General features: G+C 57.5%; 7 protein-coding genes across 7 annotated transcripts; 5 read left to right on the plus strand and 2 right to left on the minus strand.

Annotated features, from left to right (window-relative positions):
- Positions 1-178: 178 nt before the first annotated feature.
- Positions 179-1,165, plus strand: J7T54_001229 (uncharacterized protein; the record flags this gene model as incomplete). Its single annotated transcript, XM_051507289.1, has 1 exon — positions 179-1,165. One exon carries the CDS (start codon positions 179-181, stop codon positions 1,163-1,165), a length of 987 nt encoding a protein of 328 aa, XP_051361581.1.
- Positions 1,166-1,814: 649 nt separating this feature from the next.
- J7T54_001230 (uncharacterized protein) lies at positions 1,815-2,633 on the plus strand (the record flags this gene model as incomplete). Its single annotated transcript, XM_051507290.1, has 2 exons — positions 1,815-2,406; positions 2,455-2,633. 2 exons carry the CDS (start codon positions 1,815-1,817, stop codon positions 2,631-2,633), a joined length of 771 nt encoding a protein of 256 aa, XP_051361582.1.
- A 975-nt stretch (positions 2,634-3,608) lies between these two features.
- Positions 3,609-6,182, plus strand: J7T54_001231 (Cruciform DNA-recognizing protein-like protein; the record flags this gene model as incomplete). Its single annotated transcript, XM_051507291.1, has 3 exons — positions 3,609-3,631; positions 3,771-3,906; positions 4,704-6,182. The coding sequence occupies 3 exons, from the start codon at positions 3,609-3,611 to the stop codon at positions 6,180-6,182; spliced, it is 1,638 nt and encodes a 545-aa protein (XP_051361583.1).
- Positions 6,183-6,864: 682 nt separating this feature from the next.
- J7T54_001232 (putative RING finger protein-like protein) lies at positions 6,865-8,808 on the plus strand (the record flags this gene model as incomplete). The annotated part of the gene is made up of 1 exon (XM_051507292.1): positions 6,865-8,808. One exon carries the CDS (start codon positions 6,865-6,867, stop codon positions 8,806-8,808), a length of 1,944 nt encoding a protein of 647 aa, XP_051361584.1.
- A 597-nt stretch (positions 8,809-9,405) lies between these two features.
- Positions 9,406-11,598, plus strand: J7T54_001233 (U3 small nucleolar ribonucleoprotein-like protein; the record flags this gene model as incomplete). Its single annotated transcript, XM_051507293.1, has 1 exon — positions 9,406-11,598. One exon carries the CDS (start codon positions 9,406-9,408, stop codon positions 11,596-11,598), a length of 2,193 nt encoding a protein of 730 aa, XP_051361585.1.
- A 176-nt stretch (positions 11,599-11,774) lies between these two features.
- J7T54_001234 (hat1-interacting factor 1) lies at positions 11,775-13,434 on the minus strand (the record flags this gene model as incomplete). The annotated part of the gene is made up of 4 exons (XM_051507294.1): positions 11,775-12,065; positions 12,122-12,470; positions 12,538-12,788; positions 12,853-13,434. The coding sequence occupies 4 exons, from the start codon at positions 13,432-13,434 to the stop codon at positions 11,775-11,777; spliced, it is 1,473 nt and encodes a 490-aa protein (XP_051361586.1).
- A 151-nt stretch (positions 13,435-13,585) lies between these two features.
- J7T54_001235 (uncharacterized protein) lies at positions 13,586-22,411 on the minus strand (the record flags this gene model as incomplete). Its single annotated transcript, XM_051507295.1, has 4 exons — positions 13,586-13,649; positions 13,863-14,942; positions 14,997-22,130; positions 22,182-22,411. 4 exons carry the CDS (start codon positions 22,409-22,411, stop codon positions 13,586-13,588), a joined length of 8,508 nt encoding a protein of 2,835 aa, XP_051361587.1.
- Positions 22,412-22,779: the final 368 nt, after the last annotated feature.

Here is a 22,779-nt window from a genome sequence, read left to right on the forward strand (position 1 = left end):
GCGCCCGGACATCCTCCCCACACCGGCCGTATACGGTATCGCTGCCCCGCGCAGAACTCGGTAGACCTCCGAGCGAGGAAAGCGTAATTACATCTTGCCATACTACAGACCAAAGTGGTCAAACTCAACCCCGAGTAACTCACTCTCTTCTCTTTTTTCCTACTCTGACACATTCAAGATGGGCTCTGCGGCACAGTCTCCCCGCGTCCCGCCCGCTGGCGTCTGGGTACCAAGTATCACGTACTTTGACAATGCCAGCGACACCATCGACTTTGACGCCCAGAAAGCGCACTTCAAATATCTCGCCTCCACCGGTCTCACCGGCCTCGTCATCATCGGCACCAACTCTGAGTCCTTCCTGCTCACCCGCGAGGAGCGCCGCCAGCTCATCGCCGCCGCTCGCGAGACCGTCGGGCCTGGCTATCCCCTCATGGCCGGCGTCGGCGCTCACTCGACCAAGCAGGTCATCGAGCTGGCCGACGACGCCCACAAGGCCGGCGCAGACTACCTGCTCGTCCTACCACCGGCCTACTTTGGCAAGGCGACGAACATGAACGTCGTCAAGCGCTTCTTCGCCGAGCTCTCTAGCAAGGTGGCGCTGCCCATTGTGATTTACAACTTTCCGGCTGTCACGAATGGCGTCGACATTGACTCGGAAACCATCACCGCCATTGTCCGCCAGAGCGCTGCCAAGAGTCCCGACGGCAAGTCCAAGGTCGTCGGCGTCAAGCTGACCTGCGGATCCGTGGGCAAGATCTCACGCCTCAGCGCCGAACACAAGCCAGAAGACTTTGCCATCTTTGGAGGCCAGTCAGACTTTCTCATCGGCGGACTCGCGGCGGGCAGCTCAGGCTGCATCGCTGGCTTTGGCAACGTCTTTCCCCGTCTGACGCTTCGGATTTATCAGCTGTGGAAGGAGGGTATGCACCAGGAGGCCCTCGATCTGCAGAGGAAGCAGGCACTGGCGGAGAGCCCCTGCAAGAGCGGTATCTCGTCGGTGAAGTTTGCAGTGTCGCATTATACGGCCAGTTTCGCGGGTATTCAGGATGCAGAGGCCAAACTATCCCCGAGACATCCCTATGAGCCAGTGCCCGAGCCAGCGAGGAAGGCTGTGAGAGAGACCATGGCAGACGCGGCGGATATTGAGAAGAGTCTCATGAAGTAGAGCAAGTAATGAGAACAGTATCCCAAATATCAAGAGCTCCAGCCTGACCTTAGATATCGCGCTCTGCCAGAAAGTTGTTTCAAGCTGTCCAAATGTGGCGCATGCCAATGATTCCGTCAACTCAAACAATTGAGAAGATTAAGAGATCTCGACCATGTTGTCATATTGTCATGTTGTGGCCGTGGGATCAGCCCAACAGGCAACGCTCAAGTGCGGACTCATGCGCATGCATCGGGAGGCCACTATCGTCCCCCATTGTGTGCCAATACTCTCAGGCTGTCTCAGCCGGCGAGCCGGTCCCTATTCCCCAATCCCATCCTGTACGGCAAGGATCTGAGACAGTCTGCCCCTCTTCCCTCCGCATCTCCAACTTGCGCGTCACCAATGGACGCCCTGAGGATATCCCCGCATAACCGCCGTCTCCATCACCCTCTTTCTCGAAATGGCAATGCGGAGGACCAAGGGTCCGATGAGGACAGCGAGGCGAGAATTTCCAAAGCATGGAGCCCGACGTTGGCTCGAGAGGAGGGAATCCTATAAAATGATGAGGACACCGCAACCACACCTTTCTTGAGCAACTGCTGAAAGACGCCTCTCCTACTTATAACAAGTAGAGCTGCATCGTTTCGCTTGTCCGCCAGCCGCCATCATGAAGTTCACTGCCCTCACTCTCGCCATTGCCTTGGCAGCGTCCGGCGCCAATGCTGAGATCTACCAGAAGCCGCCCCTGAACAATGTCAAGCCTCATCTCGTCGAAAACTTCCCTTGGAAAAACCCGTTCCCCATCGAGGAGTCCGACGTTGTCGAGCCCTCGTGCGAGGCGGTAAAGCATTTCTTTGCCAGGGAGTACACCCTCCACGAGCTCATGGAAGAACCGCCCAGGGGCCTCAAACCATGGGCGGATGGCCTGAAGAAACTCTTCTCCAGCCGCGAGTACCCTGGTGGCTGGTCAGGCTACGACAGGCACGGATATGACCGCTCCATCCTCAAGATGGACTACGCCGACGTCCCTCTCGCCTTGAGAGAGTGGATTGAGGAGCAGGAGAGGACTGAGGGGGAATGGAAAGGTCTCTTCGGTGTCTTTCGCGACTCCAAGGGTGATGAGGACACCGTTGACGACGTGGTGGACGTGAAGGAGAACATTGATCGCAGCCAAGATAAGGACCGCGTGGTCATGTTCGCGCCTGCGGCCGTGTATCACGTGCTGCCATTGTGGGTGGCGGAAGAAAGTGACTGCAAAGGTGAGTTCTTTGACGCGACTACTTGTTCTGATGGCTGACAGCGTCTAGACAAACTGCTCGACCTGAGCAACTACAAGCCCGAGCCGGCGGACGGTACCGTTGTGGGATGGGCCGACCACAAGCGACCCAAGGAGAACAAGATAACTGAGTTCAGGGTCACTGTCAATGCGCTCAAGGAAAAGGCCGTGCCCTCAGCTTCTGAGGGCATCAAAAAAGAGGAGCTGTGACCTCGTCCATTGTTTCCGTTTCTGTCGCCTGGGTAGGATCCTTATGGCTGGGTTGGCGTTTAGGTGTTAGTTAGAGAGCCTGCCGTATAGGTATCAATATTGAGTAGGCCAATCAGGCAATACTTTTAGGCAAGCGTCCGACCCTGTGAGTGATTCATGAGTATGTCGCCGTATGCGGTCAGTCTGGGCCGACGCATGGGCACTGGTGTCCCGCATCCGGATGTTCGCGACCCTGCTTGGGATCGAGAGCAGATCAAGCAACTGAGACACATGGCCGGGAAGCTTGATTAGCGTAGATAGCGCGGACTCTTGCACTGCAAATTTGACAGCGGCAGATGGAGCCAATATTTGCTTCGCTGCTGCTGTTGATCGCTGGTGCCTTTTCAGTTCAAGACTTCGAGTGGATGCTTCTTGGGGCCGTTGGGCAGCGAGCGCGCAACCTGTCCGATGACGTTGTCGCGCAGGTCCAGCGAGCTATTCGCAATCATAAAGTGAAGGCTCAATGACTGGTACAGAGGCCGGGATGACTGCGCTCGATACGAGGCTGGAAATGCATGATACACGATTCCAGAACCATCGAGAGCAAGCATCTTCAGGCTGTAGCTCATGCTACGTAACTACTCGCAGTCACTTGAGGAAGGAACAGGCGTCATCAGAATCCTGGTCCATTCGTGCCGGCCTCGACCGCCGCCAACAGGCTCAACACCACCCACCCCCACCGGCCGGCCAGCCAGCCAGCCACTTTACCCTAATTTTACTAGCCCCTCTCCCACCGCCAGACGCTCCAGCCACCAATCTGTCGCTCTGCTGCCGGCCATCGTCCTCCAGCTTCAACTTGAACAATTCTTTTCGCGCCTCTACGTACATACGATACGGTCTGATACATTCTCCTTTATCCTCTCCCGAAAGTTCCCTATTTTACGATACCCTTAGCGCCGCCTCACGTGGAATTTTTCCATCGACATAACCACAGCAATGGGCAGCTACACCTTCAAGTGGTGAGTCAGTTCTCTCTGATCCTGTTTCGTCCCGCCGAAAGCCGCAAGCCGTGGCTCGATGTGCACTCCTCGGGCTCGAAATGGCATCTTGCAATGTCCCAACCTGTCCAGAACAAATGCGCTGACACAATGGTTTCAGGGAGCACCCCGCCGAGGAGGTGTATGTGACTGGCACCTTCGACGACTGGACTAAGAGCGTCAAGCTCGAGAAGCAGGGCGATGTTTTCCAAAAGACGGTCGATTTGAAGGATGCTTCCAAGAAGATCTACTATAAGGTAGGTGGCTTTCCGACGTTCTGCATCAGCGACGAGCGCGCCTCTTGATTTTCCCTTGGTACGAACAATCGCGCACGAGATCGTCCATGGCCTCGCGCCTGTCCCCGTGTCCCCGAGCTACGGGGCTGGTCGCTTCGTAATCGCCTGCGCTGGGCACAGCCGCAGTCCAATCTCTTGCACGGGGTATGGCGCCAGCTTCGGTGCCTGTCCCCGGACAGCAGGCCAGCCCTGCAAGCATGGTCAGACCAGCTGTTCGCATGGATCCACCCCAGCTCACGACGGCTGTTGTGTCACTGGCCGGGTTTCCAGGTTGCAATGCCTCTGCGCCTGCCCAAGGTATTGCTGAGGCATTCAATCGGCGCCTGGCGAGTCATCTCTTGCCGCGTTGTTGCAATTCCAATCCCTGCTGTGCAGTGGCTGGCACCGTTTTTGCTGGGTGGATTGGTGGAACAACCGAACTCTCCGAATCGATCATGCGGGTCGCCGGCCGCGGCTTATGACGCAAGTTGTCATGGCCGGCGTGCAAGACAGCGCAGGCGCAGAATCAAATCTCACGATACCTGAACCTGGACCCACGTCGTCTTACGTATCATGATTTCTTGCGGCAAACCATGGCCCTCTCCCAAACTGGCAAGGGCGCTTGCGACGGGCCTGGGCGCCTCAGACCTCAGCCCACCACATGACTGCAGGAACGAGCACACCCTTGCGCATCCCGCATCGTGGCTTGAAACCTGATTTCTTCTTTCACCCAAGCAACTCTTCCTCCTTCAACATTGCACTAACGCATCTCATTATAGTTTGTAGTCGACAACAACTGGGTCCTGAACGAATCTGCGCCCAAAGAGCCCGATCAGGAAGGAAACATCAACAACTTCCTCACACCGGAGCAGATTGCTACCTCTAGCGCCGGCGCTGCTGTCATCAACACCGTCACTCCCACCTCTACAACCGCTGCTATGGCTGGCGAAGTTCCCAAGGAGGGCGCAGCCACTCCTTCAGATGTTCCTGGCGGCTTCCCCGAGACCCCCGCCAACGAACTCGACAAGCCCATTGGCGTCGCGCCTCTGCCGGCCGCTGACGGTGCCGTCAACCCCATTGCCCCCGCCGCGGGCGTTGTGCCGGTTCCTGCCACCCAGGACGAGATTAACAAGAACGTCAAGCTCGATAAGGAATCGTATGAGAAGGCTGACACTCTTCCTGGCACTGCGAACGCTACCTCAATCGACACTGCTAAGCCTGTCATTCCCGAGTCCGGGCTTCCGGTGACCGACAACACAGTTAGCTCTGTTGGTCCTACCGCTACCACCGTTGGCCTGGCTGGTGCTGTTCCCAAGGAGGCCAAGGGCGCGGAGACCGAGACACAAGTCCCTGAGGCTGTCAAGGAGAGCCAGCAGAAGGCTGGTCAGTCTCCGGAAGCCAGCGCTGTGGCCGAGGAGGTTCGCGAGAAGGCCGAGGTCGAGCATGAGCTCATGGGCAAGGTGCCTGAGGCCCCTGTCACCTCTCAGGGTACCGCTGGTGTCGGCACTGAGAAGTCGGAGAACACCACCGGCTTCGCTGCCGGCGCTGCTGCCGCTGTGACCGCCGCCGGCGCTACCGTCGCTGCTGCTGCAATCTCCGCCAAGGACACCGCTGTCGAGAAGGGTGCCCCTGTTGCCAACGAGACAGCCGCCAGTGCTGCCGACGCTGCCAACAAGAACCTGCCCGACTCTGTCAAGGAGAAGCTTCCCGTGTCGATCCAGGGCGCGATCAAGACTGAGGACAAGGAGGTCACCCGCGAGGAGGTTTCGCCTGAGGTACCCACCGAGGTCAAGCAGTCGATCACCGAGGCTCACGAGAGCCCCGAGGCTGCTGCCAACACCGCTGCTGTCGCTGAGAAGAAGGAGGTCGAGACTGAACTCCTCCAGGAGGTCAAGTCTGCCCCTGCTCTGGCCGAGACCAAGGGCGACGAGGTCAAGTCCGACCCCGCCCCTGCCAAGCCAGTCACCGATGCAGGCGCCGCCGTCGAGCCCGTGAAGCCTCAGGAGGAGAAGAAGGACGAGGCTGATAAGCCCACCGAGGCCGCCACAGAGCCCACTGAGTCCAAGCCTGCCGAGACCAAGCCAGTGGAGACCAAGACCGATGCTGCCGCTGCGGGCCAGAGCACTACCCCTGCCAACGGCTCTGGCAGCGCATCTGCTACGAAGCCGACCGAGACCGCTTCTACCACCGAGAAGAAGAAGAAGAACCGCCTCAGCGCCATGCTGAGCAAGCTCAAGCACAAGATGTCGGACAAATAAGAGCTGAAAGCGTGAGCGTCGGAGTGCAGCTGGACACGAAGTCGGGTCGTCAATGATGTCGAGGTGTCATGTGCGATTGACGTTTATTTTGGTTGGGTTTGCATGTCGTTTCAGTGTCTTTATGTGTCAATGATTCCCCCAGATGCGAGAGATGATGCATGGTTGCTTCGTTGCGAGAAGAAGTCTACTTAGCAAGGACGCGCCTGGATTGAACGTCATATAGTTAATACAGTTCCTTTATGCATAGTGCCTAACATGATGACATTGGTTTAATACACCACTCGAGTATGCCCAAAGCGTTGGCTGAGAGACATCTGTCACGTGGCTCGCTTATCGATAATCACCCGTCGAGGGGGCGTTGCGTCCAATCGTTCCATCCCGTCATCATACCTCTCGTACCCCTCTGGTTTGTGACTCGGAACACCACACCGGGGTCCGCCCGTGGGACCCTGACATCAACTTGCAACTTTGATACATCTTCTCCCAAGCTACCTGTCGGCGGTTTGCAGAACCATCTTCTCCAAGACTGTATCTTCTAAGAACCGCGACCCCCATCGTTCGCCCATCGTCAGATGGCACTGGCAGGCCGAGTTTTCGTGAGGCCATCGTTCACCCGCAATCCATGATCCCAGATGGCCAAACCCCTCTCGTCCCTCCTCCTCCTCTTGAATCGACATCAACAATGAATTCGACGAATTCGAACGTGGGCAAGTCCCTCCCCACGCCATCGAACCATTCGTCACACATACCAACCGGGCCGGCTACATCCAGCATCGAATCGTCGCGTCGCCCAGCACTTGCCGGGCCATCGAATTCGTCTTCAAATCCAAGGAAGAGCCAGACCTCGCGCAAGCAGCACAAGAACCAACGCCGCCCTGGTGGCGGTGAGCGATCGTACACCTCACCCGATGCATATGACGCCATGGCGGAGCGTCATGTTTTCGGGAATCTGAGCGGGCGAAGGGGCCAGACGTCGATAACACACTTGCTCAACTATCACGCCCCGCGACCTCATTACGCTTCTGACAACACGAGGAATTGGAGGAGAAATACTGGGGTCGGTTCGGGCTACCACGTCTCTGACAAATCTCGATACGTCCACGCCAACTACCGATTCGTCGTCTCGCCGGAGGGTTCCTACGCGAAACAAGCATCCGATACTGACGCACACCTGGACTGGAACGATGTGCTGCAGGTGATTGCATCGACAGAATCGCAAACAACGTCGTGTCCTATCTGTCTTGACGAGCCGGTGGCGCCTCGCATGGCAAAGTGTGGTCACATTTTCTGCCTGCCGTGCCTGATTCGCTTCATGCACACAGCTTCGAAAGAGGATGGCGGGAAAAATCAAAAGGGCTCAAGATGCCAGCAGTGTCCAATCTGCGAAGACTTTATATATCTCCACGACGGACGACCAGTGCGGTTCTACGCTGGACAGGAGAGCCCGCTGCCTCGCGTAGGTGACGATGTTGTTCTGCGGCTAATGGCCAGGAACGCCGATTCGATCATCGCGCTACCGCGTGAAGGGGGCGTCGAGGTGCTGAACTCTGGGCAAGCCATTCCTTGGCATTCGGATGTGAATGTCTTGGATTATGCGCGTGTCATGATGGGAAGCGAGCAGTATATGCTGGAGCAGTGTGACGAAGAGGTTGCGGCACTCGAGCGACAGGAAAAGATTGACGAGACACTGTTCGGCTCGGATAATGAGTGGACACAGAAGGCTATGAAGGCGGTTCGAAACCTGAAAGAGCGCTACAATGGTCTCGGCAGCGTTGAGTCCGCGCTGGCGTCGGCAAAGAATCCGCCTCGCCGTTCATCGGAAGCCGACTTTTATTTCTACGGCTCACAGCCACATCTCTATCTCTCGCCTTTGGACATCCGGATCCTCAAGACAAAGTATGGGTCTTTCTCCTCGTTTCCGTCCACCTTGCTACCTCGAGTCGAACACATTTCTACAGGCCATGTCGTGGACGAGGCTATGCGCAAGCGAGCACGCTATCTTGGTCACCTACCGCGCGGCTGCATTGTCAACTTCATCGAATGCGACTGGACAGACATCGTGCCCGAGGAGACACTCGAGACCTTCAAGGTTGACATTGAGAGGCGAAGAAAACGAAATCAGGACAAGGCTACGCAAGAAGAGAGGGAGCGCGCGCAGGCTGAGCGCTTGGCGGCTGCCGAACTGCGCCGCACCACTGGCCAGCGCATTCCCGCCAGCATGGAAGCAGAGACGCCCCCCATGGACATGTCTGATTTTCAGCCCTTGAATGGATCCTCGGGCACAACGCCGCCGGAACCCCGAACTGGGTTTGAGACATTGGCGTCCATGTCGACAAGTCCCGACTCGCACCGCACCATCTGGGGCACAAGGGCGATCAATGCCTCACCGGAGCTGCAAGCGCAACACTCTGGGCCGGTCGACGATGGGTGGCTGAACGATGACGCGCTACTGAGCGAACACGATCTCGCGGCCCAGATGGAAGCTATGCGGGCGTTTGATGGCAGTGAAGAGCAGGAGTCCGCCGGTCCCAGCAGCCAGGCTCCGACACCGACAGCGGTTGGCAGCAAGAAGAAGAAGAAGCAGAAGATTACACTGATGAGTACTGGTGGACGCCGGGGATTATGAGGATTGTCTGTGTCCTTGGCTTTTCTGGGGTTCTGCTGCATTCTCGTCTTAGCTGGTCGGCGTTGCTGGCGTTGGTCTTGATGGCCTAAGTAGTCATTGTGTAATTGGTGTGAGTTCCTGGCGGAGGGGTGAGGTCTGTTATATCATGCGACCGTGCGTAAGATTACTACTAGCGCTTCAATAGACATGATGTCCTGGTACATCCGGTCATGGTTATTCTTAGTCTTGTACCTTCACCAACAGTGTAGACCACGTTTCGACATTGTCAGCATGCAGGCAGCCTTCTTGCCCAACAATTCCGGAACTCTATCTCGTGGTTTTCATTTTAACTGTTATCATCAGCCAGACAGAATGAGACTTTGAGCATACAGTTGCCACAATTCGACAGTAGTCTAGATTTGGGTTAGGACTTAGGTTGCTTCTCCAGGGTAAGTCAGAACCCACGCAAAGGCGGGACAGCTTGACCGTGACGGGAGCCAGGTGGGGCTTATCGAAGCCAGCTCCACCCAGATTTTTTTCTGGACCATCGTGAATAACCAAAATTTCCAGACGCAAAGTTGACCCAGATCGTCCTGGCCGCCGAACATCCGCACAACCATGGCAGCCGAGACGTCGCCGACTCTGACATCGACGTCGCATACTCTCGAAGCTCTCCCGGCCACCATGCCCGCCACCAATCCGACATCATACTTCCTCCAGAACCTCGCCCCTTCCAATCGACATGTCTTCCTGCAACCACCGCCTTCCCTTCCTACCACATCCCTCAACATTGTAAAGGACACGCTAGAGGACTTTGCAGGGACTGTGGTCGATGAGCAGCAGATCCGCCTCAAGAAGAGGAAGAGGGGCGAAGACAAGGGCGAAGTGCTGAAAGTGCGCAAGGTGTACGTCGACGGGTTTGAGACCAACCAGGTGTGGCAGCAGGCTAGGAAGGTTATTGAAGGTGTGCTGCGCTACGCTGATGGTCGCTTGGGAGAATTACAAGACGAAGGCGTCATCGTAGAAGATTTGGATGACGACGAGGAGGGCTCGCCCGCCGAGGCTGAGGAAGACGACGATGAGGAGGAAGATGAAATGGAAGAGGATGTCAGCGACGGAGGCCTCGAGGCTGAACTGAACGGAAATGGTCTCCTGGACGAAGAAGCCTCAGAGGATGGCGAAGAACTCGAATTTGAAGATGCTCAGGAGGACTTTGAAGACGACGACTACGAAGATGTGGAGGAGGACGATGAGGAAGATGCCGATGGCCCTGAGGAGGAATATGAGGCAGATCCTGACGGCCTCAATGACGGATTCTTCTCCCTCGACGAATTCAACAAGCAATCACAATACTTTGAGGATCAAGATGCCAAAGGCGACCCCAACACCGACCAAGCGAGCGACGACGAGGACATTGACTGGAATGCCGACCCCATGTCCGCCGAGGCGGAAGCCCTCGCAGCCAAGACGAAAAAGGCTCAGGACGGCGGGGACATGCCCGAAGACGACGATGACGACGACAGCGAGGGCGGGCCCACGTTTGGCGACATGGACCTTGACGCGCCCGAGGGCGCCAGCGACGACGAGGACATGGTCGGCAACCTCGACGACGGGGTGGCCGACGGGCTGGGCGAGTTCAACGCCAACGAGGTCTACTACAAGGACTTCTTCGCGCCACCCAAGCGCAAGCGCGACGATAAGCGACCCAAGAACAAGAAGTCCGTGCGCTTTGACAGCAAGGCCCAGCACAACGCGGAGGACGTCGAGCGTGCCATGGAAGACGTCAAGCGCGATCTGTTTGAGGACGAGTCCGAGATGGAGGACTCGGCCGACGGGCTGTCCGATGTCGACGCTGGCGACCCCAAGTCTCGCCGCTCCGCACACGAGCGCCGACAGGCCCGACTCGCCGAGGAGATCCGCAAGCTCGAGGCCGCCTCTGTCGCCAAGCGCGAGTGGACGCTGTCCGGCGAGGCGGCCGCCGCCGATCGCCCCGTCAACTCGCTCCTCGAGCAGGACCTTGACTTTGAGCACGGCGGCAAGCCCGTGCCCGTCATCACCCCTGAGATCAGCGAGAGCATCGAGGACCTCATCAAGCGACGCATCCTGGCCCAGGAGTTTGACGAGGTGATCCGCCGTCGGCCCGGGACGGAGAGCATGCCCGCCAGCACGCGACGCGGCCTGCTCGCCGAGGTCGACGACACAAAGGGCAAGAGTCTCGCCGAGGTCTACGAGGAGGAGCACGCCAAGACGCAGGATCCCGAGGCGTACGTCTCGCAATCCGACGAGAAGCTGCAGCGCGAGGAGAAGGAGATTGAGAACATGTGGAAGGACGTGTCCTCCCGTCTTGACGCCCTCAGCAGCTGGCACTACCGGCCCCGCCCCGTCGAGCCGTCGCTCTCCGTCGTGGCGGACGTGGCCACGGTGTCCATGGAGGACGCCCAGCCGACGACGGCCTCTGCGATTGGTGGTGAGAGCAGCCGCATGGCGCCCCAGGAGGTGTACACGGCCAACAGGAAGACGGCGGCCGCGGGCGAAGTGGTGCACAAGGGCGGCGCGCCGCTCGCGAAGCAGGAGATGAGCCGCGAGGACAAGCAGCGCCAGCGCCGGCGGGAGAAGGAGAGGGTTCGCAAGGCGGGCGGCGTCGGCGGCGGCAAGGCGCTCAGCAAGCGGGCGCAGCTGCAGAAGGATACCATGGCGGATCTGAAAAAGGGCGGCGTCAAGGTCATCAACCGCAAGGGCGAGGTGACGGATGTCGATGGCAAGAAGGTCAAGGGTGTCAAGACGGCGTCGAGCGGAAGCTACAAGCTGTAATAGATGGCCACAGAAGAAGAAGAGGAACACTGGGTACCCATTCAGGTTATTACATGTCAATTCGTACAACAAACAGTTCCATTGTCCCCTTGGTTCCCATGTGGAAGCCCCTACCAGCCCTAGAACGCCGAGTCCTGCTGCCCGTTACATTACCTGAAGATTGCGTGAACTGTACATTACTGGGCACTGGCGGCGGGCTCTTCAGTCTTGGCCCGTTTCGCAGCCCCATCTTCGGCTTCGTCTTCCGCCTTGCGCTTGCCGTTGCCCTCGGCGGGCGCCTCCTCCTTGGGCTTCTTCTTGCGCACGAGGTTGGTCAGATCGTTAGCCGTCTTCTTTGCCTCGTCGATGCGAGCCTTGGCGTCCGCCGAGTTCTCGCCTAGGGCGGCGCCCAGGATGCCGCCGAGGGGGTTCTCGCTGCCGCCGAGCATCTCCTTGGTGTTGATCGGATCGCTCCGCAGGTCGAGAAGCTGTGTTATCCAGGTGAGCAGAGGGCCTCACGGGGGTGGATATTGTCGTGACCTACTCTCTGCTCCATGTCGGCAATGAGCTCCTTCATCTCGCCAATGTCTTTGCGACCAAGCTCATTGTCCTCTGCCGATAGTGACTCGGCAATGTCGACCTCCCTATTCTTGAGCTTGAGCTTGAAGCTCTGGATCGCAAGCTCCATCTCCTTGGCAGCCTCGTCCCGCAGACCCTGGTCCATGTCCTCGCGCTTGGCCGTGGTGCCATCCTCTCCAGCCGTCGTCACGGACGCAAACTCGAGGGCGAGCGAGAGCTTGTAGTGCGCCTCGGCGATGATCTCGGACTCCTCGGGGTACAGCTCCAGCTTGTACTTGAGCGCCGTGCGTCCATCCTCGACAGCCTGCGGAAACCTGGGTAGAGAGAGACGGTGGTTAGCATGCCGCTGTGCGAAGAACGAGGTGCAGAGGTTCGACCAACCTCTCGTTCTCCAGCGATATCTCGTGCAGACAGTCGTGGGTGTCCGCCAATCGCTCCTTGACATGCCTCACTGCCGCCGACTCGGTGCCCTCTGCCTCCTTGTCTTCCCCCTTGGCTTGGGCTTCCTGTTCCTCGCTCGAGAGCTGCTCGAGGCGCTTGGTGTAGCAGACGCGCGCGAGGTCGAGAATCTCAAAGGCCGTGGCCAGGTCGTCGTCGTCTTCGTCGTCCTCCTCGTCACCCTCTTCGGCGTCCTGTAGCGCAGCCGTTAGCAAATGGAAACAAGAGCCCGGATTCAGTCGCGTCTCGGCATCCTACCTCTTCCTCGTCCTCGTCGTCAAAATTTTCGTCGCCTGTGAACTGGAAGAGTGCCTTGTTGACTGGCTTGCCCTCTTCTTTTGCGGTCGCTGTCTTGGATGCACTTCCCTTCTCTTCTGCGACGATGCCAACGCCCTCCTGCGTCACCTTTTCCTCCTCGGTCTTAGCTTCTGTATCCTTCTTGCTGCCATTCGCATCGCCATTCTTGGGCTTGTTCTTGGCCTTCTTTGGCTCTGTCTGCGGCGCGGAGGCACCTAGCACATCGCTCTTGCTCTGTCCCACCTTGAAAAGACTGCGACCGTAGTGGAACAGGATCTCGGCGTTCTCGGGGGCCGTCTCGCCATTGATGTCGGCCTGCAGCACGCTGGCGCGGGAGAAGACCTCGCAGGCCTCGTCGTAGTTCTTGTGGGCGTAGAGCGCCTGGCCCTTGGCGGTGAGGTCGGCGAGAAAGACCTTCTTGGAGAGCAAGTCCTCGTCCTTGCCGGGGTCCATTGAGTAGACGCTGTCGGCGGCGGGCGTGCTGGCCGTGGAGAGGTCGGCGGGCGTTTCTGCGCCCTTGATCTTCTCGATCTTGTCGGCCATTGCGCTGATGGGCGGGGCGTATGCTGCTCGAGTTGATGTGGTATGAATGAGGCAGTTTCGGGCGACTACCGAGGGGATGATCAATGAATAATGGTCAAGCTCGAGGGAAGAATGGTGGTTCAATTGCTAGACAAGGAGTAGAGACGTAGCTTCAGGTGTAGGTGGATGAGCTCGAGGTGACATGGAGGCGCGCGACGTCAGCGCCCTTGTTTCGTCTGTTGATTGGCGGGGTAACCAGGATCTCCGCTTTTCGGTCTGCCTCGCTTGAACTCAATTGTCGAGCTCAACTTCGCCTCCCCAGTCCTTGACAGACAGTACGTGTAGATCAAGCTCCATCTTTCTTCAGTTGACAATGCTTCGACGTTCCTTTCAATAAGTGGATTATAGATAAATTATGCGTACTGTTCTACCGTCAGATCCAAACTTACACCATCGAACTAGGAGGCCGCTGCTTGCTCAGCCTCCTCGCCGACCTCTTCTCCTTGATCACCCTCCCATTGTCAAACTCTTGCCACTTGACCGTCGGGTCCTTCATCAGGCTGCTCCCCTCGCTCTCGTCCCCGTCTGCCTCGACGATGCATCGATCATCTTCGTCCTCATACTCCAGCGGCGGCGGTATGCCAAATCTGTACGTCCGAGACGCGATCTTGCCCAACGCCTCGTCGGCTCTCATCTTGGACAGATGCCACTGCACCCAGTACATCTGCTCATGTTCACGCAAATAGCGGTTCCCGTGGAAGCTATGCAGCACGACCTCTCGCGACAGCAGGCCCAGGCGTCGACGATCGGGTGACTTGTCGTACATTCGCTGGGTAAGCCAGTCCACGACGCCCGAGGTGATGTCGTCGGGCAGCACAGCTGATGCCGCAGCAGATGGTTCGGCTTGGACCTCCTCGGTGAACTTGGCCCAGGGGCCCACCATGCCCAGGATGCTCAGCTGCGCGCGAGCCAAGGCCAGCGGATCGTTGGGCGGAACGACCTCGCCGTATCGCTTGTCTTGGTCCTCGGGGTCCGTCATGACCAGCGCCGTGGCTCCCACCTCCGTGGCCACGATGGGTACGCCAGCGAGGGCTGCTTCGCCAATGGCCAGGGGCAGGCCCTCGGAAATGGAAGAGTTCATGAAGAGCCAGGCGTCCTTGAGCACCTCCTTGGGCTTGCCGAAACCGGCCAGAATCACCGTCTCGGACAGGTTGTTCTCCACAATGAGCTTGGCCATCTCCAGGGCATAGGACGGCTGCCGATCTTTGGCACCGTACACCACCAGCTGGTAATCCTTGAACCCATAGCGGTTGACAATGATGTCCGCCGCCAGGATCGCCGTCTTGATACCCTTGATGAACTGCACGTTCGACAGCATGACCACCGTAGGCTTCTCCGTGCGGATCTTGTCGACTGGTGTGAAGGACTCCATGTTGCTGATGCCGTTGACAATGGGGTCAATCCGCCGGCTAAAGACCTTTTTGCTGCTGAGCTGCCCTCGATCGGTCGCAATCTCAGCCTCCCACATACTACGAGTGTTAGCGTGGCCAGAACAGATGGGTCAAAGGGGAGGGAGAACTCACGGGTTGAACAGCGACGTGCAAGGCATGATCACGTCGGCATGCAGGTAGGCCAGTCTCGTCGCTAGACCGATGCCTGACAGCAGCATCGACTGCACCGAGATGGGCAGCTCGCACTGCGCGGGGCTGATGTTGAGACAGCATTCTCGCCACAGGATGGCATGGTCCCAAACACCAAAGGTGACGCCCCGACGATAACGCAGAATCATGCCAAAGAGACTGCTGATGCCGTGGTGCGTGCTCTGGAACACGCGTGGACAACGATCCGGAATCTTCACCGAGAAGATGAAAAAGTACGCCAAGTAGATGCCCAGCGCCTCTCGGAAATCGGACATGCTGGGCTTCTCCACGTCGAAAAAGGAAGACGGATCCGTAATATTGGGATCGTTGTAAGGCACAAGCCATGCATCGACCCAGGCCTTTTCGACCTCCTTGGACTCCCAGGTCCGGCTGTAGTCCTTTTGCTCGTAATACTTGGACATGGAGAGCACCACGTTGCTGTACCGGATCAAGTCGGCGCGAGTATACCGCTTCGTCCGCGCACCCTTGACAAAGTCTTTGATCAGGGGGATGAACACCCCCACAATGTCGCGTTGGGTCTCGGTGTTGCGCACCTTCTCGTCCACCTGGGACTGGAGGAGATTGTCAATCAGGCCATGGTACGCCGTCTTCCTGTCCAGCCCCCACAGCGGGAGCAGCTTGAGCGACTGGACGTTCCTCTCAATCTGGAATCGAGGGATGCCAAAGTCGTTGGCGCACTCGGCCAGCACGTGGTTCCGGATCGTGCTGTGTCCGTTGACGAGATCGCGGCGGCAGTTGGACACACCACCAGGCGCCTCGGGCCAGCACCCAATGTCGTTGAAGATCACCGAGATGCGCTCGTCAGAGTCGCTGAAACAGTCGCGGGGTTGATTTGTGATTTCTGTCGCATCCTTGCCAAGGCCCATGGCATATAGGTCAGACGTCTTGATCGGCAGGGCACACACCTCGGACACGTCCGTCTGCATGTCAATGGTCGATACAATCTGGCCTACGTGACGATCCAGGTAGGATTTGGCCTCGTGGAGTCGGCCGCGATCCCTAGCCTTCCAATACTTGCGGAGCAGAGGCTCCTCTCGCAGGATCAGCTCATCAAGCCAACACGCTGTCGGCGCATCGAGCGAGTCGGACTTGAGCCACAGGGCCCAGAGCTCGGTTCTCAACCGCCACGTTGGAACGTGTTGGTACACGCGGCTGCCCTTGAGCTTGACGATCCACCCCCAGGGGTTCAGTCTCGACACGCCCAGGGAGCACGGAGTGGCATGACGCCGAAGTTCTTTGAGCTGGGCCAGGCTGTGATAGATGAGAAGATCGTCCAAGTCAAATGAGACGGCGCCTGGTCGAGCCAGGAACATGCTCTCCTCGGCGAACGCCCTGGGGGCGCTTGCGATGGCTGTCCTGATGCCGTCCTCTCCGTCCAGAAACGTGGTGATCAGGGGGTCTCGGCGATGCTTGTACTCCACTTGCGTGGTGTATTGCCTGCCCCCAATGACCTTGACTATGCGGCTCAGGCGGTCCGTCGGCGCCCAGTTGTACTTGGAGACATCCTCGTCAGGCGGGCAGCCCCAGTACACCGAGATCATGTTCTCGGTGTCAGAGGAGATGAGCTTAAAGTCAGCCGCCAGAACGTCTGCATTGCCGTGCGGGAGATTCTTGAAGTGATACTGAAAGGCAACTTCGGTCTCGCCCATTGTGATCGTGCCCCTGTGGATTCGACCATACTTGTCGTAGAACCCCACAGTACGAAACTCTTTGTCGCTAAACTCCTTGGACAAGGGCCGTCTCGCGGCCGCATCGGCGTACCGGTAGGTTGTCACCAGCGTGTCACTATCAATTCGAGCTTGGAGGCGCAGGTTCTTGTCGTAGACCGCCTTGAAGAGAGGGCTTACCCCCGAGGGCGCAGACTTGTGCAAGCCGTCGTACACCTTCAACACCATGGCTCCTCCATCCTCGCCCGTAGCGAACCCAGTGACTTTCTTGCGGGGAAGCTCGACGAGGATGGAGCTACCTTTGATCTTGCGGCGGGCACCCTTCTGGGCCAGCCTTGCCATACTGGCCACCTCGACCCGCTGATGTACCAGCATTACGTAGATCCAGAGGTTCTTTGCGTGCCAGCAAAACTTCCACAAGGATAGCGTAACAACCAGGATGAACCGTTGAAGATACCAATCTTTCGAGCAGTACCAAAGCTCGCGCTCAATGTCGTTTCCCGCGCCCGTGATGATGGCGACCCATTTCACCCATGCCACGACGATTCTGACTGGCAATCGCAGCCACTCCGTCAGTGCTGTGGATGGCGATGACATGCTGTCCGGCATTCTGACGGGCTTCAGTGCCGCCGTGGAGGTTGACTGGTTGCCACAGAATGGCACAACGGACCCTGCTGTTTGCCCAACCTTCTGCGATATTGCCAGGGCCAACGAGACGTGAAAGTCGCATGTAGTCAGATCCGTGCCGCTCCGGGCAAGCCAAGCAAGCAGGTCCCTGGTAATGTTGACGCGCTGTCCATTGATGCGCTCAACTATCGCTTGGCGTACAGATTCCGGCAGCATTTCCCATTGCGACTCGACCGGCACGTCGAGGCACAGGTGCTTCATCATTTCCACATTGGTTCTGCCAATGAGTCGGTCCAGAGCCGCGTCGTCCACATTGGACAGCTCAAACTCCAGTCGTTTCGAAAGGGATTGTGTGTTCTGGAGGAAATGCTCGGCTTGCACAGCTTTGGAATGTGACAGCCCATGTCCCGTGCGTGCAACATGATAGAGGACCGATTCCGTCACAATCTGCGCCAGAAGCGGCTGCCACGATGCATTTTGCAGTTCCGTTTCTCCCAGTACGCCGATATTGATGATCAACGACTCCCCCATCGGCGCACTGACGGATGAGACGTGCGACAGGCCGGAGCGTACAAACTGCTGACGACTGCATAGGAAGACACTGATGTTTCGAGCCTCCCACATGTTCAGTGCCGTCTGGAACAGCTGCCCGGACCAGGGGGCGGATCGCGAGAAGGCATTGGGCTCTTGCAGGCTACTGCGGAGATGCCGCGATACTTCGCGGAAGACAAACGCACCTTCACTCTGTGGTAGGGCAGTGCCTTTCAAGCCTTTGATATGTGAAGCTGTAACCCGGTCATTGGTGCCAGACTCTGCCTCGAGCCGGCATTGTGCGACGATTTGAGGCTTGTCGGATTCATCACTGTCAGAATGCTTGCTCGATCTCGTGGGCGACGTCCAATCCCTCCAAGTCCACAGGAGAGTGCCTACAGCCGCCGCAACAGCCGATATGTTTTGTGCCAGTATCTCTGCGTAGAACCACCCGGCCGTATAAGGGATGGCGCGCAACGTGCAGCCCACCACAAAGCCCACGGCTGCGGCCGAGAGGATGATTGTAATGTGAGCCCGAACATTGGTAGTAAAACAGCGATTGAACTGAAACAGGATGACGCAGGTGTAGCCAAGGCAGTAGCAATAGTACAGAATCATGCTCTTTGGGTCCATCACAAATAGCCACATGAGCACCGTGCAGACCCCGAAGACAACCATGATCTTACCAAGCAGCTCTCGGAGAGCTCGGAGAAGTGACTGCAACCTCCGTCGATCCCACTCTTTCGCGACGCGCTGGGCATGGTCGTAACCACTCAGCTTCTCATCAGAGAGTTTGAACTGGACCTCCCAGTACTTCTGCAAGGTCGTGTCGAGCAGCATGACGGACGCGCAAAAGTAAAGAATACACAAGCACACGCCGTAACGAGAACTTGAGTCGATGTATACGCTGGGTCGAGGGAGTCTGGCGCCCATCACGATGCTGACCCATCGGTCCATGAGGGCGACCAGGAACAGACCGAGATTCTGGCCAATGTCGTATCGAGCGAAGCGGAATAACATGAGAACATTGTGTTCCTTGAGGCCACGGGATAGCTGCTGCTGCTGCTTGCTCGATTCTCCCAATTGCGTAAACCAGGAGGCAGTAAACGCATCTGGGATTGTGCTGTTTGGGCAAGTCTTCTTGAACAGCCACTGGACATAAGGCATGCCAGCGGCCACCCTCGCCACAAGGTCTGTCTTCGAGACGTCAGACAGGAGCCCCTTTTCGTAGGCTTCCACCGCCTCGCGGAATGCCTCTAGAGCGTCTTTATCGCTCGTCTTCTGACCCTCCTTCTCCTCCTTTGCCAGGGCTGTTTGAGCTTCATGCCACTCTGTAATGTCCTTGCCTGAGAACTTGGGTATGTTTCGCATCCAGCCTGACCACTCACGGCACAGATTTCGGTACTGCACCATGGCCAACACCACAAACAAGAACGTGACGGGAAGGTAGATCTCAAGATCATGCCCGTTTACAAACGTCGACAGGACAGGAGAGACGAGGAACAGCGGAAGAGTGCGCCACAGGACGGTGCGCCCCGACGTCATGGGACTGTGTCGTTGGTGCATAGTCGCCATGACGCCGAGGAGGTTGAAATAGGTGGCAATGATGATCATGTATGCCGCGAAGACCAGTCCGACTGGGGCTGAGTATTGCACCGAGAACCCGACAAACCCACAAACGGCAATCAAGAGGGTCAACATGAACCCGCCGGACAGCCTCTGGACGTGGAAGTGGATCATGTTTTCGTAGGCATAGTTCACCAGGTAATAGTTGCCAATACTGCCAACCCAGCCGGTGACCCCGGCCGTGAGCAGGAGGGAGATCAGCAGTGCCAACCCAGCGGCTTGCAGGTGCTCGGGTTCCATAAAGGCGGTCATGAAGACGCCGCGTCCCACAAACGTGAGGAGCAGGACGTCTACGATGGCCGGTAAGCAGAAGATGGACATGGCGCCGAGTTCGGTCAAGCGCTTCTTCCACGATTCAGCACGCTCGCGTCTCGTGAGGCTCAAAGTTTGTGCTTTCGCGCGAGTCCCGTGAGCTTTCCCGTCTTCCGCTGTGGGTTCATTGTTGGAGTACATGCTCATAATCTCATTGTTCTTCCGGGCATCTGCCGCTGGCGGATGATGCGAGAGGTACTCCTTGTAGCGATTGTAGACAATGCGTCCCAAACCTCTGGGAAGCACGCCAAAGTAGATCTCGCATTGAGACCCAAGAACCCACAGCTCCGAGAACACGGCGGCTTGATCGGGTTGGGACAGGAAAAAGGGGCATCGATCGGTGGCCTCAATGTAGACATCTTCAAAGCCAGCCTTGCGTAGAGCGCTCAGAAAAATGAGCGCAAACAAGTCGGCGTTCAGGTCTACGCATTTGCCTTTGGCCTGGGCCTCGGGGCTCCACGCCTCAAGCAAAGCGCTGGTCATTGCGTTCAGCGCATCTCGACGGCCAAAGAAAAGAGACTCCAGCACCCGCTGTGTCACTTCTTCCGACAGGTCCACCAAATTGTCGAGTTTCGGTACTTCAGCGGCGCCGAGCTGAACGTAGTGCTCGAGTCTCCGTTGAAGAATCTCGTCCATTGTCATGGTCTCGTCGAGAATGGCGGAAGAGACCGTTTGATACCATGTCCCGCGAGACACATCCTGCAAAAGAGTGCGTTGGCAGTACTCGACAAGAGCGCCCTTGAAAGTGTGATCAAGCTGTGAGATTCGCACTTGCTGAAGTAGGCTCAGAACTTCTGCGTGGCTGGATCGATCGACGGCTGTCTTCATGCTCGCGGGCAACAGGATGGGTGACGCGTCGGCCCTCTGCGATTGTTCCAGTTGGCACTCGATTTCGAACCGGACGGCCCTTGACACGCCGCAGTGCGCGAGCCACGTGTGCAGGATCGCGGCGGTATCGTTGGGCGCTTTCAGGGAGATGTAAATGTCGAGCTCGGATTGCTCACTAGAGGCGTCGGAAACGCCCCAAAAGTACGCAACGCCCTCGGGCACACCGAAGCCCGTATCGAGACCTTTGAACACTATGATGCGGCCTTCTCGAAGGCCTTCGACGAGTCGATCCACCAGGCTCACCATGGGGTAGCCACACTCAAGCTGTTGCAGTTCCTTGATGAGACGGTGCGTATCGGCGCCCTTGGAGGGTTGGAGCATATCCAAGCGCTTCAAGTGTTTCTGCATCTCGACCACAGCGCTATAATGAGCTGCGCCGGGTTCCGTCGTGATAGGGTAGTACCCCTTCTCGGCCATTGGGCTGCCCTGGCTGGACTTTGTCCAGAAGCAGTCTCGAGAGATGGGTGAGGACGAATAATCGGGCGGCTGCACGAAAGAGGTGTGCTGGTGCCTCAGATCCTCGAGAGACGACGGTATTTCGAATTTCTGCAAGTATTGGGAAATCTTTGGGATCACACTTTCGATCCCATGCAGAGGTAGTCGTGCAACATTGGTGGACTGCTGCGACTCCGAGACGAGAACTTTTTGGGCTTCTGTACTCCAAGATCGCTGTAGCTCGATGACTTGTGGTCGTCTGAGAAACTCGAATCCACTGAGCGTCTGACTGGCAGCCTCAGCATGGATTGCCCCAGTTTCTCCTGTTCGGACTGGACCATGTTCCAGCAGGGCACCAAAGTGCTCTGCCAGTTTGACGGCCCTTCTGATGACGGCCGGATGAGGTCTCACTTCCCACGTGTCTGCGAAGCCAACAAAGTAGTCCGGGTCGCTTTCTCTGATCTTGCTGCATTTTCCGACGACATCTTGTAGCGTTCGGGATCGAAAGTAATCGCGGCGCTCGCCGCTTGGTAAGATGCAAGCGTTTTCTATCACGATACCAGACAGGACGCGGAGATCGACGTGGGGCCATATGTTGCTGTCATGGCTGGCTATGAGGACTGCTGGAATGTTGCTCTCCAGCAGCTCGCGGAGCAAGCCTTCGAGTGTCTCCAGGTCGGTGGCATCTGAGCAGTGCAGCCCAATGGCGTCGATATCAGATCCTTTGCTGATGGCTCTGAGCCTTTCGGCAAGTTGAGCCTGATCCGCGTCTGTCATGAAGATCTTGATGGTCCTCTCCGCATTTCGTGACGTAATCGAGACATGGTCTTTGGTTTCAACAACACTTGGTGTGAGGTCTGGGAGCTCGACGTGCTCTTGGTCAAGGAGCTTGAAAGATCTCGCCGATTTCCACGTGCCTGGTGTAGGTTGACGTTTGACGGCTGGTGCAGATGTACGCCGCCTTGGAGGCCTAGTTCGGTCAGCAAGATTCGCGACGGACTGGGGGCACCATGGTACTGACTTTGTGTTGTGGGAGCAGTAACGCGCCCAGGCATGAGCAATGAATGCGATCACGGCCAAAACGAGTGGAATCAATATGGCAGCGCCGCCAATGGAAAGGTTCAAGATCTGATACCATGGCTGGAAAAGGTCTTGCACCGAGTTGATGCTGTTGCAATAGATCTGAAATCTCCCCGGCTCGCAATCCGCGAGGGCAGGGTCATTCGGCCCTGGCTGAAAGAAGGAGGCCATTGGCGAACGGCCAGCAGGCGATGGACATGGAGCTAGATGTTGATTCTAAGATGGAGCATGATTTGACTGATCAGAGTGCAAAGAGTGAGAGTGAGCGAACCATGGGCCAAGTACGAGTGAGCGTCGACACCGTTCATTCAGATGGCTCCCGCTGCGGATGACATGACACAAGGTTTACCAGACTCGGTGTAGTTGCAGTCTGCGCTCGCGGCGATGACCGCCTCGTCCTGTAACGCCGGCCACAGTTGAGGCGTGGACGTCCATGACTGGTAGGCCAAGCAAGGCCCGCCACGCCCTCACATCTGATCAAGCAGGCCCCTGGCCTTTGACCGTACAAGGCTAGTCTAGTCTCGCGCGTATACGGAGTA

This window comes from Emericellopsis cladophorae, assembly GCF_022114955.1.
Source record: "Emericellopsis cladophorae strain MUM 19.33 chromosome Unknown NODE_29_length_272814_cov_116_152143, whole genome shotgun sequence".
NCBI classification, from domain to species: Eukaryota; Fungi; Ascomycota; class Sordariomycetes; order Hypocreales; family Bionectriaceae; genus Emericellopsis; species Emericellopsis cladophorae.